Raw genomic sequence first — 20,644 nt, 5'->3', positions numbered from 1 at the left:
AGCAGATTCCAAGCATAATAATAATAATAATAATAATAATAATAACAACAACAATAAGAATATTTAAATCTGATGTCAGGGTTTTCATGTGCCAAGTAAAAAAAAAAAAAATTGATTTTAAAAGACCACCAGAGTGTACACTTGGAATGGAGCAAGCTGTAAAAAAACTTACATTATTCTGGTATTATATGTAGATAATATAGCCTGGCATTGCTTAGCTTATAAGTAGTCCAAATAATTCCAGAGTATTGGTCAGTATAAAGAATGACTTTTTAAGTTATCATCATGATTTCAATAACAAAAAATTAGAACAGTCATCTTCTAAGAATTAGTTCTTAAAATCTGGTAATAGAATTGAAAACAAACAAAAAAAAAACAACCCCAAACAAATTCCCTTACTTAATAGGTATGTAGTATCTGTATTTTTATTTCTGTCAATATTTAGAATTTTTGAAATGCAGCCTATCTATTCAGTATATTCCAAAAAGCCACAGAAAATAAGGATTACTACACATTCAAGAAGTTCATGGCAACAATATGCCATAAATATACTCAAACATTATATGATGTAAGTTGTATGCTAACACTAATTCTGATTTCCATAGGCAATTGAAATTACTAACAGTCCACAGGAAGAGAAACACAGAATTTGTCACTATTGGAAGTATTTTCCACAACATTAGTTTTTTTGTGTTAATCTTTGGCTGTGTGGTCTCTGCAGTTTACAGAAGACAGCCACCAGTTCACATTATGAATCACATAAAATTTTGGAGACAACATATGGAAAGTAACCAAGTTAAACTTGAAAAATTAGTCACTTGGCTGGGTGACATCTTTTTCTCCTTTCTACTTACCTTCTTGCAGAGCGTACAGAGAAATGACCTGGCCGTTCAGAAAGCTGTAAATAGCAGAAAAGGGGACTTGGGCTGGGGAAGCAGGATGGTAAAGCCATGAAGGGAGCCTGAGGAGATTCGCAGATTAACAGGGAAGCTATTGTTTGCTGACACAATAGAAGGAACAGGCTCCGAAAGGTGTGTGGATGCCTGCCATCTTCTGCCTCTTTTCCCTCCACTGGATGGGACTTCCACAGCAGAAACAGCAAGAAGCTCTCTGTGGTGAGGTGGAAGTGTGAGGAAAGGGACCTCTCCATGCCTGGGTCCCCTCTCTGCCCTGGGGCAGCTGTGTGGCTCTCTGAGCCGGACTGGTCTGGGTATTGCTCTTGTTTTCCGTAGTCATGTTCTTGCACAGCTGGGCTCTTCTGGCAGCTCGAAACTCTGTTTTTTTCCCTGTCTCTTTTACACGTGGGTTGTTCCATCTCAAGACAGAATTACTAAATTGGGTGAAACAGTGGGGATTGTATTATATTAAATACTTCTCTCTAGTCAAGGGAATGCTCTCTTGTACTTCTCTGGAAAGCGATGGTATGCCTTTGATTTCTGTCTGGCAAAACCAGTGGCCCTGACCCGTGTTTCTGGATGAAATGTTGCCTCCAGTGACCCTTGCAGTGTGCTTGCTGTGGTAGAAAGCTGCGGCCTTTTTGATGCAGGGTGACAAGGCAAGCCAAAACACGGTATGTCCTTCACCTGGTCGTTACCAACAACCACAGGGATCCCTCTTCTGATCAATCCTGCTCCTCCCAGTCCCCTTCTCTGATACCATCTGTCCTTTCTTACCATCTTCATCGCTCTTCTCTGTACCTCTGCCAGCTTGGGATCGTTTCTCTTGAATGGAGGAGACCAATGTTGATCAGATATTCCATGAACTCCTATGAATATAATGTTTATACCTTTCCCTATATGAGGAGTAGCTTATTTGATCTATATTGGGTCTCAATTGTGGGAGAGTTGAGAGTATTTTCATTTTGTTTTGCATTGTTTTGTTTTCATGATGTGTCACTCTGACAGCTCTTGGTCATTCTGAGGTGAAATATATCCAGAAATTAATCTTTCAAAGGAGAACTCCATGGTGATATGCAGAGGAACTGCATTTGAGATGCACAAACAACTCAAATTTGGGGATTTGCTATCTTTTTCATCATTGGCTTTTGCAGCTTCAATAAAATGATTTTAAAATGAATGATATAGAATAAACTTCTGTCATGTATTGTGTGCCTTGTACAGATGTAATTCTTGGATCTTTCAGAATGTACAGCTGTCCCTTCCCAAACGCACTATAAATTGTTGTAGGGACCACAAGCATTTGAATGGTACAGAGAAGTTTTAACCTAGCTTAATGTAAGTCATTTACACGTTCAGACAGAGCATCCTTGTGTGTATTCTTCCAAGCTCTCTTCTTTGTATAGAGTGTTACCCTGGTTTGTATTTCTGATAAATGTTTTGCAGAGCTAACCTATTAATAGCTGGTTTTCCTTACATGAGCAGGCAGCACCCTAAACTGTCTAAAGGTTAAGAACAGATTTGTCAATGAAAATTTATAGTGGTTATTTTTAGTTAAACGAAGTGTTCTCAATTAGTGTCCATATAAAAGAACTATGTAAAAGAATACAGTAGTCATAATGTACCTAATGATCCTTTTGTGGCAGCTGATGATCGTATCTTTATTAGTGGTAGTAGCTGTGGTGACAGCATTGCTGACAGGTTAAGCCGTTTCTTACGACAATAGCTTTTGTGCTCTTGCATCAGGATCAGAAATGCAGTTCCTGAAGATCTGTGTATTATGAAGAACAGGCTGCAAAGACATGGAAGCACAATCTTGTCACTGTGTTGAGAGATGGGGCTGGCAGGTTGCTCTAGCTGATTCTGAGCAGGAAGAGCTTGCATGTGGGTAGGTTTAATAGCCTTGAAATGCTATAGGATTGGTAGGCAAATCGATTGGCCATGTGAGTGGTGGTGTAAGTTGTTAAACATGCCAAGCAGCTATAAGCTTTTTAAAATCCACTCAGTGTTTCAAAATGTATAGTGCACTGTCTGAACAGCTGCATTAGCTGAGATTGCTGGACTAGACTACTTTGCATTTGTACTATTGCTAACCTCAGATACTGCTGTGACAGTTCTGCATAGCATTGCACTACACCATTTAGACATTAACTAAGATTTAAAATTTCAAGGAGGGTGCAAGGCACTAAGCTAGAATGGTTCTCTAAAAAAAAATTAAAAAACCAACCCATTTGTATCTGTAATTATGCAGATTGGTATGGAAACATAACACCATTGCTGATCTGGCTGAAACTTTAAAACCAGAGAAAATGTTGTGATATTTTAGGAAGTTTTCTCACATTAAGCATTTTTTTTGTTTGTTTTAAAAACAAACTTTTTATTTTCTAAAGTGTGTGAGAAGATACAGATTCCTCAGTAACATATTTATTATTTTTAAGTGACTTGTTCCAAAATATCTGCAATTTCTCTGGACTTTTCAACCTTTCCCCCTTCTCCTTCATGCATGCACCAATGTTTTTATCACCTTTCATCCCAAATTAAATAGTCCTGTGAGAATTCATCCATACTTTTGATCCTTAGGATAAACTAAACAAATATTTGCTCCAAAGAATCTAACCCATGTTACACAAACAGCCTAGTGCGTGCTGGAAAAAAAAAACTTTTGCTTTCTAGGATCAGTAAAATCATATGGGTTTGAATTTCATTAACTCATTCCATAAAGGTCCCATCAGAGACTGGCTGGGAATAGAATGAATAAATAAGAGAACAGAAGAAAAAGGGAATAGAGGAAGTAGACTTATTTCCCAGGAAATGGTCACACTATGTTTACAGTTGTTTTTCCCCTCTCCCACATATGTATGTAGATAGTCATCTGTGTGAGTAATCTATCTGCTTAGTCTTCGTATCTACTATTTTATCTGTCCAAAGAAATAATTAAATTAATGTCATGAAAGCATAGACGTTTAATTGTGATGTAAACCTGGTTTTGGAAAGGACCACTTGGGGCAACAAGTCATTTCTCTTCAATTACAAGCAAATGTGATGGCTGTTTAATACAAAAGATCATTTGCTTTGCACACACACACCACAAAAATACCTATGGAAAACTTAGGATCTATACTATAAAAGGCCATGCTGAATGTGATTCAACAAGTATGTTACAAGCAGATGTATAGGTTAAAAAAGGATGGATGAGGAGAAAAACACCATGTGGTTGGTTATTCAGAAAGTTTTGATGTTTTGACTGGATTTGCTAGTCCAGACTCATGCAGTCAAGCAAAACTGTATTTCTGCAATAAATATTATCTATATAAATCAAGGTGTGAGAGTGTGTGAGGCTACACACATCCTGGAAACATTATTTCCTGAAGCCAGTTTTTGCGCATTACTCTTGTGTGTAGTAACATGTTGGGATCCTTAAACAGGATTAGGAAACAAATTTATTTGCTGTGAACTTACCAGTGCTTCTGTGAATTGGAGTTGCATTAATATACAGTCAGTAACTGCAGTTACAAAATTCTTCGATTCATGTTAAGGTAGTTGTATGCAAGGATCATGTTTATTTGTAAAAATTTCCTGTTGAGGGCCAACATTGACCATTACTACAGGCACTCAGGAGAATCAGAGCACGATTTTGAGCTTGCACGCCAATAACTTAATTTTGTAGAAACTTCTTTTTTAAAAAAAAAAAATCAGCCATTTGCTGGGATAGCTAAAACTTACTTTCTCAAGAAGAGAAAAAAAACTGAAAAAACTAAAGTGTATCTCTATGTTTATATCAAGATGGAGAGGTGATACAAGCACAGGGAAATCACAGATCAGATGCGTTTGTGGTGAATGTAGAGACAATCTAGCTCAGCAGGATGTTGTCTAATGAACAGGGGTGGAGGCAGGCATGCTGTGACTGCGAGTGTTTTGCTGAGGCGTGTGCCTCCGAGTTCAAGGTGAGGTTAAGGCACATCTCACCTATGTTCAGTGTCTCAGAAGATTTTTTTTTTCCCCTAGTTTTTCATTCCTGTCCAAATAGAGAGATCATGGTAGTAAACCTGAGCATTTAATATTAAGTGCAAAATTCTGTATGAGATACCAAATCCTTTATAAATGGAAGATAAAGGATTTGGCTTCACTGTTACAGCTGTGCAAGATGTTGGTCAGCATATTTTAGAGAATCCAGGACATGTCTCCTGTATAGATTTTTTCCCCTGTTTTTTAAAATAGCAACTTCAGCTATAATTCTAGCTGACTTCCTTATTTATTGATTAATTCTCTTCTAAATTAGGGTGATACTAGCATGTTTTGCCTGGCTTTATTTAAATCTATTTAATCTTGAGGACTCTCTTGAACAACTGATGAGAACTAACTTTCCATTGCCTTAAAATGCGAATGCATTACTTTGTTTATTCAGTTTTAGGGAGGGGGTGTCCTTGGAGCACCCACCCAAGTGAAACTCCCCATAAGTTGGGATACTGTCATAAGAGTGCCTCCTGTTTTGCTGACAATGTAACATATCCCAATACAGAGTCTGGCAAATTCATCAAACGAGAGGTTGTCCTTTTGCTTATTGCAAAAGTGTCCGTGTCACTTTGTTAAACAGTGTGATTTCATTGTAGTATGTAAGAATATTTAAACTGCATGAGGTTACTTAGTCTTTTAAACGCTGTTAGGACCTTGCTGGATTTATGTTAGTTTCAGCCAGCAACTTCTGCTTCTGGTACCAATAGATGGATGTGTACGCAGTGCTGCCATGGGAGTCTGTCTTCATAGAAGGGGATTTCTAGTCAGAAAAGACAAGTAATAAACACATGAATTATCTACCAGTAAGGATCTAAATGGAAACCCTGAGCTGATGGGGATGGCCAGAGCAGAAATTCCCCATTCCCTCTGCTTCTTTTTGGGACATGGATGAGGAATAACTAGCTTGGATAAGGAATAACTAGCTCAAATGAAAGAGGATTGTCTTCTTCCTTTAACAGAATCATACTGCAAATCTGCTTTTCACCCGATGCTTTTCTGCGCAGGCTTCCCAGGAGCATCTGGCTCCTTGGAGCTAATCCTCCCCTTCACTCTCCCTGCATTCTCAGGGCAAAAGGCTATCATCATCATTTCTGCAGGCTGCTGCCTGCAGTTTTTCTCTGGAAAACTTTTATTTCTCTTCAGACCCTTAGACCTTTAGTCCATAGCCTACTTCACTTCACCTGCTTTCTCCCTTTCACTGCCTGCCTGTGCCTCGCAGAGATGGGGCGGGCTGTGGTTTGTGGGAGAGGAGCAGGCGAGGGCGAGTTGGTTTGTCAGGTGAGTTACATGGTGACAGCTGCCAAGTAAAGGAGTACGGCATGGGAATGGGGACAGCAAACTGGGTCAGGGAGCCGAGGAACTACTCAGAGCATTGCCGTGCCCCTCAGCATTGCCTGACCCTCTCCTGCATCGTTGAGTTTGTCGTTAATCCATGGACGTGAAGTCTGTTCGGGCTCAGGTCTGCAGTCACTGTGGAAATGCATACTTCACCTTCTCTGGCATCTCTCCCATCCTGCTTCTTAAAATGGAAGAGCTCCTCTCAAAATTCTTCTAATGACTTTTTTGAGGGCTTAAACAAAAGGATAAAGGTTAGATTTTTTAGCATGACATTCACCTCTCTGCAAAGACTCTTAGTCAGTATTTTTAATACAGTCAGAGTCAGAATTTTTTTTTGATTCCTGGTTCATGTATCTTACAAAAATCCAAATGTAGCCTTCCAGGGAGTCTGTACTTTTAACATTTGACATCTGCAGGGAGACAAACTTACCAAGAGTTTATTACCAGAGAGAAAGAATTATTTTTCTTGAATACCTATGCAAATACCGATTTATTTTTCTCTTTTCAGACCATGGTTTGATGATGAGGTGGAATAAAAAACACGGGTACTACTGAGTTGCATATCCTGATGTGCAGCGATGGGCTACATGAAAAAGAGAAGTCAGTGAGGAGAAGCAGGTCAGGTCACTACGGTGTTACCCGCCTAGTGCAGTGCCTGTACTTGAGGAGGGTGACAGCAGAGAGTTCAGAGACCCCTGTGAAAACTGAGACAGGAAGAGTGGCAAGCAGGAAGAATCTCTTTTCCAGTTGCCTAGCTCCCCGCTAAGCTTTTGTTTACATCCATCTTTCCATTTGCTCTTTTTTTTTGCAAAACAGAACCAAAGCCACAGTAGAGGTTGTGCAAATGGAAGATGGTCTGCAAAGGGTCTGCAGGGTTTCTTTAGAGAAACTTTCTCCACCTTTACCAAACATTTTCAAGAAAAAAAGCTCTGCATCAATCCTGCTGTGGATTAGAGGAGCAAGAAGCAACCAGGTCTCTTAAGCTGCATCTGTAGGAGCTCCCCATTAATTCTCACTAGGTTTTTGTCCCTCTTTAGTCCAAACAGAATGGGGATGAGAAGCAAGACTGACTTTGTGGCAGGGGTGGCTACCCAGTATGGCTGTTTCCTTGAACTTAGCTTCAGGGTTGTCAAGTCTCTTTCATTCAAGAATGCAAACATGGCCTCACGCAAGTGACTTGAGCCTCCCAGCATTCAGCCTGAGGCTCACAAACAATGCAACCTGAGGTGGGAACTCGCAAAGGAAAGCAGGAAATAAAGGTGTCTCCGGTTTTCCTCCAGGAGGGCTTATGCTGTATTGACTGGTTTCACAATGGGACAACACCAAGTTTGAGCACAAAGCAGAAGAAGATGAATCAGTATGTATTTACATTTATATATTGTCGTGGTTTTGTTAGTGAGGGGGGGGCCTAAGGTGGTAGCTTCTGTAGGAAACTGCTAGAAGTCGCTCCCCTTTGTTCAGTGGACTCGGCTGGGCCTAGGGCGGACCTGCTGCTGGCCAAGGCCGAGCCGATTGGTAGCAGAATGTCCCGTGATAACGCCTCTGCGATAACGTATTTAAGAAGGGGAAAACAGAAAAAAAAAGAGGAGAGAAGATGTGAAGAAGCTGAGCGGGGGCAGAGGTGCAGAGGGGGAGGCGCAGGCCTCATGGGCCTTGCAGGCCTCACCCTCTGGCCTCTCGCCAGGCAGCCGATTGGGCCCGACTCGGTCCAGCCCGGCTGCAAGAAGTGGAGAGGAGATGAGAAGTGAATAAGATGTAAAAAAGATCCTGAGAGACATCTACCAGCCTGTTGTGAGGAACGGCTGCAGACGCCAAGGTCAGTGAAGAAGGAGGGGGAGGAGTAATGCGACTCCTGGCCAAGATTCCCCTGCAGCCTGTGGTGACGACCATGGTGGAGCAGGTTGTCCCCCTGCAGCCCATGGAGGTCCACAGAGGAGCAGAGATCCACTTGGAGCCCATGAAGGACCCCATACCGGGGGAGGTGGATGCCTGAAAGCAGCTGTGGCCCATGGAGGGCCCGCTGGGACAGCTGTTCTAGAGGGACTGCACCCGTGGAAGAGATGACCCACGCCGGAGCAGTTCCACGAAGGACTGTGGCGTAGGGGTGGGACCCCACAACGGAGCAGGGGAGGAATGCGAGGAGTTCTTCCCCCAACCATGAAGCAGCGGCGTAAAACAACATATGATGAACTGACTGCAACCCCCATTCCCTCTTCCCCCGTGCCGCTCAAGGCGGGGAAGGTAGTAGAGATAATGTTAAGCTTGGGAAGAGGGAGGCGTGGATGGAGGTTATCTTGTTCTCTGTCTCATTATCCTGCTGTTTGGAGTAATAAATGAATAGTTTTCCCCAAGTTGAGGCTGTTTTGCCCGTGACGGTAACTTTAAGGATTTCTCCTTGTCCTTATCTCAAACCTTGAGCCGTTTTTCCTTATATTTTCTCTCCCTTTTCTCTCGGAGGGTGGGGGGAGTGAGAGAGAGACTGCGTAGTCTGGTCTGATCGGGGCTGAACTACAACATATATATGTGCATATATCAGTATATGTATGTATACATATGTTGCCTGATGTAATGGGGCAGAAGCAGTGTGACATACCTCATTTTCAGGAGGACCAGGAACATGAGGATACCATGTTGCTTGCCTAGGAAGAGAGAGGAAGAGCAGGAAGAATCTCCTTTCCCTCGCCCGGGATTTTGTTTTTTATTCACATGTACAATTTGTACTAGAAGCTGGTTTGGTTAAGCAGCATTGCTTTTATAGAGGCAGGTATTTGAATTATGCTCACACTTTAGGTTTATCTGTGTGCAGAGGAGACATACATTCATGTGATAGATGTGATTTCTCTCTGAGTGGGGGGGAGTGAGAGAGAGACTGCGTTGTCTGGTCCCGATCGGGGCTGAACTATGACACTGGGGAAAAAAAAAAGTTTGTCCAAAGGGGGTGAAAGCTTCTCTTCTGTTTATTGCTGCTTGTAGGATTTTGTAGTTTCTAATGTGTTGGCTAAGTGCTGTATTTGGGAAAACCAAAGGGAGGGTTGGGAATATAATTACAGCCAAAAGTTCTTTCTGGGCACAGGTTGCTTGCGCGTGTCATTCTTGAACTGTGTGATCTTTTCTCAGGAGGAAGAGACCCAAAAGGGTCATGGGGTTTTTCGAGGGAGAGAGAGGAAATGAGAAACACTTTCCCTCTTTTGGAGAAAGGTAAAAGCAGGATATACCAGAATCCTGTCAAATCCTATTTATTGGCACTGAGCCTTTTCAAAGCTGGGAACAAATCTGCACCAAAAATCCCAATGTTAGTGCATGCAGGAAGAAAACTGCTGAGGAAGGGAGGGGAAGAAGCAAGGCAGATTTAGCTCCTAGGACCAACTGACAGTAGCCAGATTTGGGACCCAGATCCCAAATGGAGGTATTTACATAGGAAATAAATATGGCTGCACACATCTTGTGCATCATAAATTAGGAAAATCCAGACCCAGTTAGTGATTTCTAGCTAAGCCTGTTCAGTTTTGAGCCCTCATAGGGCTGCAGCAGAGAGCAAACGTGACTGCTTTTCACCAATGCTGTTCATCGTGTATCCCGTGCCTGACAGCCTCCAAAAACAGCAGTCACCCCAAATTGTGCTTCCAAACCTACCTGTATCTGAGGCAGTTTTTGCCCCTGCAGACAGGAAAATGTCAATAGGAAAAAAGCAGTCTGTTCTAAAAATTGCAGTTCAGTAATGCTCAAAAATGTGTATTTTGGCCTGGCAGATCCTGTCCATTTTTATCTGTAGTGTGTCTGCCCACCCTGGCCTCTGTAAGAAGGAAGATAAAACAGCTTCCAGAGTCTAGATCAAGCGGTACCATAGAAACACCTGTCTGGCACTTGTATTCAGTAGTCTCCTGAAAGCTCTACATGCCCAGCCACAGGTGGAGCGGTACCCGTTTCTTTTTTAGATCCTGCTTTTTTCACTGTCCTGTCGTGTGCGCTCAAAGTAGATAATACGAGTTCCTCTTCCTCAATCCAGCACTTACCACTTGAGTGAGGGAGTAACTGAAAAAATCTAATCCTTCTGCTTTTAAAATGCAGGTTATTTTTGCCGCATGCGTCTCAAGCCTTTTAAGATACAGATGATCTTTTATTTGATTGAAGTTGATGGGAATCTCTCTTTGATTTTAGTCAGGCCCAAGATTTTGCACACATACATTGCTATCAAAATACTAATTTTTCAATAATCCGTCTTGGAAAGTCTGGGGCAATAATAGTAGCTGGAGATAAAGGCAGAAAAATACTTTAGGACTTCAAAGGTGTTGCGTCCATCCTTCTTTTCGTGCTCTTGTACTTCAGTAAATCGGGGATCACGTCTGAGTAGTGTGGGTGGTTTCTGTGCCGTGGTGGAAATTTAGGAAGAGCCAGGCGCAGTACTGCTGCCTTTGCCCTGAGATGCCAGTTGGCAAGGCCAGAGGTTTGAAGACAGAAGGAACACCTATCGTGTTGTCTAGCTTGATGTTTCAATTCAGGACCTAAAATGGAGGTAAATGAAGGAACAAACAGACCGTTTCTTGTCGAGATTCGTGGTGGTGGTGGTATTAGCATGTATGCTATCAAGTTTGGATCAAACATTGCTGTGAGCTATTGGGAGAGCTTCATTTTCTTGTTCAGCTGGTAGAGTTTAGAATATTCAAAGGAGAAAACGGCCGATGTGCTGCCGTGACAACTTGTGGAAAAGGACGGTTTGGTTATTAGTTCAGTCAACGCACAGCGTTTGTGCAGATGCGTGCGTTGCATACAGGAGTGTACCTGCGTGTGCCCCTCGGCAGCCCCTCGCCCGCTCTCCCACCCCGCTGGCACAGGCCGTGCTCCCAGCTCTTCTCCCCGAGGCCACTCGGCGTGGCGGCCATCACCACCTGTGGCAGCCTGCGATTTCACACCCTGGGGTGCCAAACCGTGCTCTGGCAGCAGCCAGGCCGAGGAATGCGGGGACAGATCCCCACCCCCTCGACCCTAGGGTGCCGCGTCCCGCAGGGCCGCAGGCCCTGGAGGGTGGGCCGGGGCGGCGGCTGGGCCCGGAGGCCGCAGGTCCCGCGGAGGCGATGCCAGATCCAGGTTTTCGCGGCAGCACCAGCGCTGCCGGGGCCGCCGTGCGCGGCGGCGCTGGGGCGCGGTGCGGGGCGGCCGCGGGGAGCCGGGTCGGGGGGGGCGGCCCGGGGCGGAGTGCGGGGCGGGGGGGGCGGGAGGCGCGGGCCCCGCGGAGCCGCCCGGCCGCGGCCCCGCAGGATCCAGGTAGATCGGTCCGGCTTTTACCTTTCTCCTCCGGCTTCCCTGCGCGTAGGGGCTGGGTAGCGGGGCCGTTTCCTGGTCTGGCAGAAAGAGGCAGTGCTGAGTTAGGGAGACAAAAATAGACCTTTACAGAGAAATATAGGGATTGTGTGCGCGGTGGGGAGGGAGAGAGGAGAGCGGCACCCGGCTGGTTTCCAGGAGGAGCCCTCCTCTTCCCTCTCGTTGCATGTTAGGCATTTTTGCACCGATTTCTCCCCCCCCACCCCCTCCCCGCCGGGGCACGGTTGCCGCTGCCGCCCGCTCTCCGCATCTCCTCCGGGGAGCGACCGGACCGGCTCGGCGGTGATCGGAGAGCGGCCAGAGACCATCTTATGCGAGCACAGCCCGGGGGGGTTGGGGCACGAAGAGAAGAGAAACCGTCGCAGGAACGCACACACGGATATAAAGACTTGTCTTCTGCCTTCCCCCCTTCCCCCCCTTCCCCTTCCCCCCCCCTCGTAAATACAAAATCTGTAAAGGCGAGGATTTGACATCCATCCTAAGCAGCGGCTATGGGGTGTTTGGGCAACAGCAAAACGGAGGATCAGCGTATCGATGAGAAAGCGCAGCGAGAAGCCAACAAAAAAATAGAGAAGCAGTTGCAGAAAGAGAGGCTGGCTTACAAAGCGACCCACCGCTTGCTCCTGCTGGGTAAGGAGAGAGGAAAGGGGTCAGGGGTGGTGGTGGGGGGGGACGACAACACACCCGGGGAGAGGAGGGGGCTCCGGCCCCGTCGGAAAGGGGAGAGAGGTGGTGTGCGCCGTGGGTAGGGAGAAGGCAGGCTGTGGTGTTGAGGAAGAGGCGAGACGTCCACAGGCTGAGCTGAGCCACATGGATGCAGACATCCAGAAACGCTGCCGGAGGTGGGAGATGCTGGCGGGTCCAAAAATAAAAAAAAAATAATAAAAAAAAACCACCCCAAACCCTACAGCCTGAACTGTGTATCACAATGTTCTCCTTCTCCTTCTTTCTCTTTTAGGGGCTGGTGAGTCAGGAAAAAGCACTATTGTGAAACAAATGCGAATCCTACATGTCAATGGATTTAATTCAGAGTAAGAATTATTGACACTTTGTGACTTATTTTTCCGTTAAATGTTGGAAACAGGTTAACACACAGTAGGCTAGGAGATTTCTCCTCTCATCCCCTGTGTTTTGGTGGCTTGACACTGCATTTTGGGGGAGGGAAGGGGAGCAGAATAGGGAAATTACTGCAATTGTATATTTGCATTTTCTCCTTCTGGCCCCTTTACTGTATTTTACACTGTTGCTACTGCAGCGCTTGACAGGCCCCTGTGTAGCAACAACATGGCGACTACTTTTTACATAGAAGCAGATAACTAAATATTGCATCTGTCCGTAATATAAAAATACATATTGAGTCATATTCAGGATGACAGTGGCTGCTGTTTTTCCGGTATTGGGGTTAGTTTAAAACTGAAACTAATTTTGCATGTTTGTTAGAAATCGTTCTGCTTTTTTGGGCTACATCATTTTCTCTCTGAAGGATTCTGCCAGAAATTATTTTTAATCCATAGCATTAATTTTAGATATCTGTTGGCCTTCGGCTATGTGTTGTTAATTTAGAGCATGTTTACAGCATGCTGTAGAAATGAAAGAATGACTTCCAGTTCCATCAGGGGAGGCTTTGCAGATGTGGCTGTGATTGTCTGATTTAAAAAAAAAAAAAAGTATCAGGGATGAATGTGCATTGCTCTTCATACTATGTGAGAAAAGGGATAAGGGGAAAAATGTATTTGTCTTGCTGTTCTTTTCAGTTAGTATTTTGTAATTACTGAAGAGCAGATAAACAAGCGATCACTGGAAAAAAAAATAAATGCAACTGACTGAGCTGCTTTGGAAGAAAAAATCAAAGTGTTAATATTTCTGTTTTAATGCAGAGAAAAGAAACAGAAAATACTGGATATTCGGAAAAATGTTAAAGATGCGATTGTGGTAAGAACACACTTTATCCTGTTCTGAAATGCTTGGGTGTACTGGAAATGAGAAGGATTGTGCTCTCCAAGATTGTGCTGAGAGAAATCCCATTTTGCTGATCAGATTGGATTATCTTCTATTGATCCTTTATCCCAGATTTATCCAGATTAATGTGTGTGTTTTTGTTTTATCCAATTCTAGACGATAGTTTCAGCTATGAGCACTTTAATACCCCCAGTTCCATTGGCCAACCCAGAAAACCAATTTCGAATGGACTACATCAAGAGTATAGCTCCTCTTTCTGACTTTGACTATACACAGGTAAGAATGGAAACCATTGATTTATTCTGCTTCAAGGGGAAACGTGTTGCTTCAGTTTGATTTACTGAAATGTTGGTTTTTTACTTTTTGGAAGATGGTCATGGGAAGAGCTTATGCCAGCCTTACCACTGGGTTCACTTTCTTACAAGACTGGGGTGGTTACACCTGTTTTAGTGGCACAGGGTTTTGTTGTTAATGATTTATTTGCTGCTGTTTGTAAATGCTGTTTCTGCATTTAGTTCTTCTCTTCCTAAATTTCTGATCTCGTTACAAATATTGACACTTCATATAAGACTTTGTTGAAAGCTGGTTTCCTACATGGAATTAGATGCGGGATGTCGGTCTGAGGAGTTACAGTCTACCTACAGAAAAGGATGTAAAAGGAAATAAAGGGATAGCATGGCCCCAGTGCTGTTTTCCATACTTGTTGCACTTCAGAGTGGAAACTCACGTAAACAGTGGTCAAATCAGGTGGTTTGCTTCCTTGTGTGTTTATTGTAGTTGGCATGAGCAGTGATTTACTTGTATGTAAATCTTGCCTTTTTCTGATATGGAATTGTTAGAAAATGAAGGATTTCTGTATAGAGGCTACTCTTTTGTAGACAAATGAGAGATACCTTTCAGATTAGCTTGCATAGTCATCTTATGTTTGATTATTTTTATCTTTTTATGTTATTATTTATAGGGACATGCACAGAATATTTTATGCATGGCATGGAAGCAAGTGCATATACATCCAGAATATTATCAGGAATATTATTTTTGCAGTAGCATGATTTTTAATTTGCCTTAAAATGGTATAGAGAGCAATTTGTTATGGATACAGTAAGGACTAAAAAAAAAAAATCTTCATTCATTGGCTAAATGATTGTGAGTTGCTCATGCTATCAATATTACCAGAGAAGGCATTTACAGTAGAGTGTCTTTAGGTTATTATAGCTTCGGGGTGGAAGGGGGAGAAGGGGAAGAGTCGTTTCTTTATTATATGACTCATATTCTCTGGTGTGTGGTTTTGCCTCTGGTAAACCTACCACTTTCAAGGTTTAAGATAAAGAAAAAATATCAGACATCTTGTACAGTTAGAATTTAACACAGAATGCAGATGTTAAGAAAACGACTGCAAGGTACACCCACATACTGCATAATTGCTCAATTGGTAGATGTAAGTTAGTGGAAATGGGAAACTTTTTAGAAATGGAATGCGAGTTTGACATGAAATATTTGTCTTATGCAGATACTACAGTTCTGAAGCATTTGTTGATCGTTTTATCTTTCTTTTTTTTTTGGTTGAATTTTGACTCTTATTTGTTTGGGTAAAATAAATGGTGGCATGTATCCTTTGCAGTTCTCTATAGTACATCTGTTTTTCTGAGTTTCTGGGGTAAAAGTGGACTTTTCATAGGCCTGGAGATGTTTATTTATTGTTTATAACATTCCTACTTTTTCATGGAAGCTGACCGTATCTAGTCAAATGTGACTAACTGATACTTTATAGAGGGGGAAAAACTTAATTTTCTTGGAGGGGAAAAAGAATATGGCCTCTAGTGGACTGTGAAGCAACTAATAATTCATTTGAAATCTCTATTCAAAGCTCATTTTGATTTAAAATAAAACAATAGTTACTCTGTTTTTTAATTAAGTAGGATTTCTGCTAATACTATCACATCATTTGAAATAGTGTCAAATAATAGTCCTAATTTTTTTAAGAAAACAAAAGTTGTTACAAGCTTAAAAAAAAAAGAATGAAAATTTAGTGCTGGTTTAGAATTAAATGTATTTTATGTGTCATTTTAATCTATTCCCTCCTGTTTTCTTCTCTGCTCAGTTCATTTGTTTGATATTTGTAAAATGTATCATCTGGCTAGATACTTTTTTTAAAAAAAACTTCTGTTGCTTTAGTATGTTGTTTCTCTCCAGGATTATGTGTGAGTAAGGAGACTGAGAAAAAAAAGATGTGCTATTGTGCTTCAGGGCTTGATTCTACTCCAGTTTAAGTCAATGATAACTTGAGTAAAATTACATTTCCAGCTGAAATAACTTTTAACCCACTTAGTATTTTTGGATAAGGACAAATATAAAAATAAACACTTGAATAGTAATCAGTTACGCATCCTTTACTGAGCATTACTGATTCTCTAATTAGTAGCTGATGGATGGAATAAAGCCTTCTGAGCCAGAGAAACCAATACAGTACTTTGTAGTAGAGATTCAGGGCTTCTGGTTCTATCGTCCATACTTAAAAACGGTTGGAAAGGGAAAAATGCTGACTTAGGTATTGCCTCTGAGGTAAATTTTGACACATTCTAGAAGGTGACAAAGGTTAACCTTCCTCCTTTGAATGAAGGAAGAGGCAATTTTAGGTTTTTTTACAATATGGATGGTAATGAGCTGTTAAAGACTTAGCTCTTACTGTTGCAATATGAATTATAGATGTGTTATTTTTGGGGTGATGTTAGCCATGTAATCCTTGTTGTAAAAAGTCAATGTATTTTAGTTGAAGATGCATTTCAAATACATTGCATGCAAAATGTGGGAAAATGACTGCAGTGCATCATGAGCCTTTACAGAGAGATCCCTGATGAAATGCAAAAACTTCACTGATGGCACAATATGACCAACGCTCATGAGGCACTCATTTAAAGATATTTGTGACATGTTGGGTATGCTTGGATATGCATTCTTAAATCACATACAAATTAACTAATATGCATTTAATTGTGAAAATTGCCCTTTAAAATAAGAGGATTTGAAAATAGCGATTTCCTCTGGGTGAAACCATACTCTAATTGCAATTTATGACTGAAATTCCGAGAGCTTGAGTAAGGATGGGATTCAGATATGTATTTTGGGTTTTTCTTTGGCTGTTTTTTTAATTACATAGCTCTCTACAAAATGTAAGCAGAGCATCTTAACTTAGTAGTGATACAAATTCTAAATCAAATGGCTTTCTCTTTAAAGCTTTTTAGCATTCCTTTAAGAGCCCCCCCAATAGTTTTACTTACTTTTAAGGAATTGTTTTCTAATTTAGGTTAGTTATACTACCTTGATGATTTATCTAGTTGATATAAAACAAATTCAAAAGTTTCTGGATTTATTTTATAATTTTTATGTTGCCTTTCATTACTTTTATTAAAAGACTGTACAGTTTTTGCAAAAACGTTCCTGGATGACTGATGCAATCTAATTCACTACATCATAAGATTTAAGGCTAGAGTTTTTACAAAGTTAATAAATGTGCATAAGGCAAATGTCCACTGTAATTTCTTCCTTGAAGTCGTGAAAGTAATCAAGATAAATTTTAATCTAGTTACTAGTTTAGACATTATCTTAGCTCCATTTTCTGGGGTGGAATCAGCAGAAGAGCTTTAAGACTGAACTGGAAGCACGCACACTATATCAGAAAGGGGTTTTTATTATTTTTGGCAAAGTGTTGATTGATATTTGCTAAAGTTAACAGGAATTGACCTGCGCCGTTTTTAATCCTTTATTGATGGGGATTTATTTTGTCCTTTGTGAATCAGAGTGAACATATTAAGGGTATATTATGCTGGTAGCTGTGGAAAACCATGGTGTATTATGTAAGCATGTGTTTACTTAAGTTTAGTTGTCTTTATTAAAGTATTTGAATTTTGTGGGCACTACAAAGCTGCTCAGTGTGTAATTCCTTTATCCTTTGTCTTCCTCAAAAACGTCATCAAATTGAGTCGCTTTTCATAACGTATGTCTTGGATCAAGCTCATCTGATCAGTTATGTGTAGGTATGTAGCAGGTAGTCAGTTAGCTACCACCAACATAGTCAAGTGTTTGGCTATACGAACCAGCTACCAGTGGAAGTGAATCATTGCTTAATAGAGAACATGCAAACACTTCACCAAGGTTTTGGGGAGCGGGAAGTGTTCTCAGAATATTCTTTTTCCTTTGCAAGGAATGTTTTACAGAGGCAAAGTGTTTTGTTGAACCTTCATAAAACAGTGATTTGTGCAAATGTAGTCCCTTGTGCTGATTTTAGAATGTGAGTTTTAAAAATATTTTTAAAGCTATTTTATCAATCAAGCAAGCTCTTTAATTTAGCTCTTAAAAGTGAAATGTTCATGCTGACATTGACAGGGAAACTGCTTTAGATTAATCTGGTCTGTGGTTTGCTCTACATTTTCAGATATTAAGGTTTGAGTTCAATTTGGTTACTTTAATTTTCCTCCACATTTTCTTCTTAAAAATCAGGACTTTGTATTCATAATGTAAAGACACAAGAAGGAAATAAAAATATTTTTGGTCACGATTTGAAGTTACATAGACTTCTGTTAAACATGTCAAATTTTTATTAGACCTAGTATTCAAATTTGAACTCATGTTGATGCCTGGTGATGACTGGTTTTCACAATCTGTGTCCCAATGTTTGAAGTAACTGGAAGTCTTGCTCAAGTGACGTGTATCTCCGGGCTGTAGAAAATCTTTATCCTGAATAAATACTTAAAGAAAAGATTAGAAGCACGATAAATATAGTTCATACATGGTTAAACTTGCTTGAGCTGTTCAATTAATGCTGTGGCTTTAATATCCTGTTTGACCACAACGTCTTTAAGTTTTCCTGTAATATGTACTTGGTGTAGCCCAGAGGAGTTACAAAATAGCTCCATCTCACTTTTTTTATTTTCAAATAGCTTGCAGTATTTCCATGTTTCTGAGGAGTGTGAAAACATACTGTGTTTTGCATTAAAATATCATAAAAGAAAACAGAGAATATGGTGAATATTGCCACTCCAATGACTTCACTTGATTTTTCTTTCTATCTAGATTTTTACTTTAAGGCGTTGTGTACCATTTTGGGTAGAATTAAGCGTTTATAATTACCTGTGATCGTTATATTTAACATTACTACAGTATCAAGTCAAAATTAACTTTTAAAAATCAATGAGATTTTGAAAAATTAAGTCATTTGCCTTTTTTGTGGTCTAAGATGCACACCGGTAGTTCTTCATTTGTTCTTATTTCACAAAGACGGAAAGGATCTGGAAGGCCAGATAATGATTAAATTGTATAGGTCCAACAACACTGTTACTATCCTGAAGTAATAACATTTGAAAAACTAATGAAGAAGGCTGTCAGAGAAGGACAGCTGAAGATGCTGCGAATGCTAATGTAGTTGTTGGCAACTCTTCAGTCTTCGCACAAAGGTTAAAATTGTCAAGAGGAATGGTATTGAAAAGTGGTGGATCTTGGGGAGAAGTAGCAATTAGGTAACAAATGAAATTTCTTTGTTGTGATAGCACTTGTTTTTGTGCTGTACACTAACTGTTCATTAACAGCAGATACTGAAGTTGAGCTCTTTTCATGTTAAGAGCAGATTCTGCTGATGCCCAGCGATACCTTTCCTTCCGTATGAAGTACCTGTCTGCATACAGATGCAGCGTAAGCGTGTCTGGTTTTTGTTAAATCGGCAAGCTGAGTCCTTAATATTCTTATTAGTCAATGTTAAAACAGAAAATTATAAACATTTTGTGCATGAGATCACCAATACACTTCAATATTACGTGTTAGTTCTTACTCTTATTCTCCAAAAGCATAAAGTTTGCTGCTGATGGATCAGTCAGTCCAGTAGTGCTTTCAGAAATAATCAGTTGTTATGTTAACGACGTAGTTTCAAAAATGTAAAATGAGAACTGGGATTATACTTCAAACAAGTATAGGGCAATTTTGGAGGAAAAAAAGAAAATAAATTAAAAAAAAAAACCCAAACCAAAACCAACAAACCCCAAAACCACCGAACTTCTGAAATTGATAATATGTTCTGAAATGTAAAAATGTAAAATTCTACAATTCTACAATGATTTTCTTTAGTTCCTTTATTTTAATTCTTAAATAAATACTCTGATTTTACTGAAAACACAAATGGGGCTTAAAATTGGAGTGGCTTGTGTAAAGTACAGCTCTTCTGTGATGATCAGGATTTCTTGCTTGAAATACATAATTTGTGTTTGGGGGGTGCTTGCTTTAGGATCAAATAATTCCTTAATGTTCAAGCATAAAAATAAAGTAAGATTTTCACTCTAGTAAAACACTGTTCCATTTCATAGAAGTGTAACAACATATTTCTTCCTCCCCTTGTTCCAAACTCACTGAACCACAACTGTTAACAGCTTATACTGATGATAAGTAAATAATTAAATTTATGTCCCAGGAAAGGAGTTCAGGGATCTACTTAGGCCCCCAACCATTAACAGTAGAAATACTGAGAGTGGAAGCCATTGGAAGTCCTGTGCATAATCACAAATGATCCACAGTTAACAAATATAAGATGGATTAAAAAAAAATTAAAATAAACAGGCATTAAATTCTGTATTTGTTTCTAGGTTCAACTTTAAAATATACAGAAAAAGTTCACCTTTCCCGTATGAGGGAATATATTTTTAGAATATTTTTTTGCATAGCTTACAGTGTAAATTAATGAATTTCAGTCTGAAAAAAACAGCTATTTGAGAAAGTCTTATGAACAGTGCTGCTTGTGAATCAAGTGCAGTGTTACATTCGATATTACATCATCATAGTGACACCAAATTAAATGTTTGCTATCTTATATTGTGAATCTGATTTCCCAGATAGCAGGGTGGTATTCACACTTCATCCACGCTGCCTTAGTTATTGTCATCACACAACACGGAGACTTTCACTGTGAAACTGGAAAGATACTGTCATTTATTACTACTGCTAACTAAAATGTAAATTACTTCCATAGTCTCCGAAATTGTTGACATTTATTGATGTTAGTTGGAGGTTTTTTGAAAGTCAAGCCATCATCCAGTCAAATACTGTAAATTAATAATAATAAATGGCATATTCTGTCT

General features: G+C 40.6%; 1 protein-coding gene across 2 annotated transcripts in view; it reads left to right on the top strand.

The window, feature by feature from the left end:
• Positions 1-20,644, top strand: part of GNAL (G protein subunit alpha L) — a 204,052-nt gene that overhangs the window by 63,040 nt on the left and 120,368 nt on the right. The window contains exons 1-4 of one of the 2 annotated variants that reach the window (XM_086740605.1): positions 11,601-12,197; positions 12,526-12,598; positions 13,445-13,499; positions 13,683-13,802. In XM_086740605.1, coding sequence (XP_086596731.1) covers positions 12,059-12,197; positions 12,526-12,598; positions 13,445-13,499; positions 13,683-13,802 — 387 coding nt within the window. In that variant the 5' untranslated portion in view covers positions 11,601-12,058. Of the gene's footprint in view, positions 1-11,600; positions 12,198-12,525; positions 12,599-13,444; positions 13,500-13,682; positions 13,803-20,644 lie in introns of those variants that run through there. The other variant, XM_086740604.1, reaches the window with a different exon arrangement.

This window comes from Chlamydotis macqueenii, chromosome 2, assembly GCF_036417535.1.
Source record: "Chlamydotis macqueenii isolate bChlMac1 chromosome 2, bChlMac1.mat, whole genome shotgun sequence".
NCBI classification, from domain to species: Eukaryota; Metazoa; Chordata; class Aves; order Otidiformes; family Otididae; genus Chlamydotis; species Chlamydotis macqueenii.
This window is presented reverse-complemented; position numbering and strand designations above follow the sequence as displayed.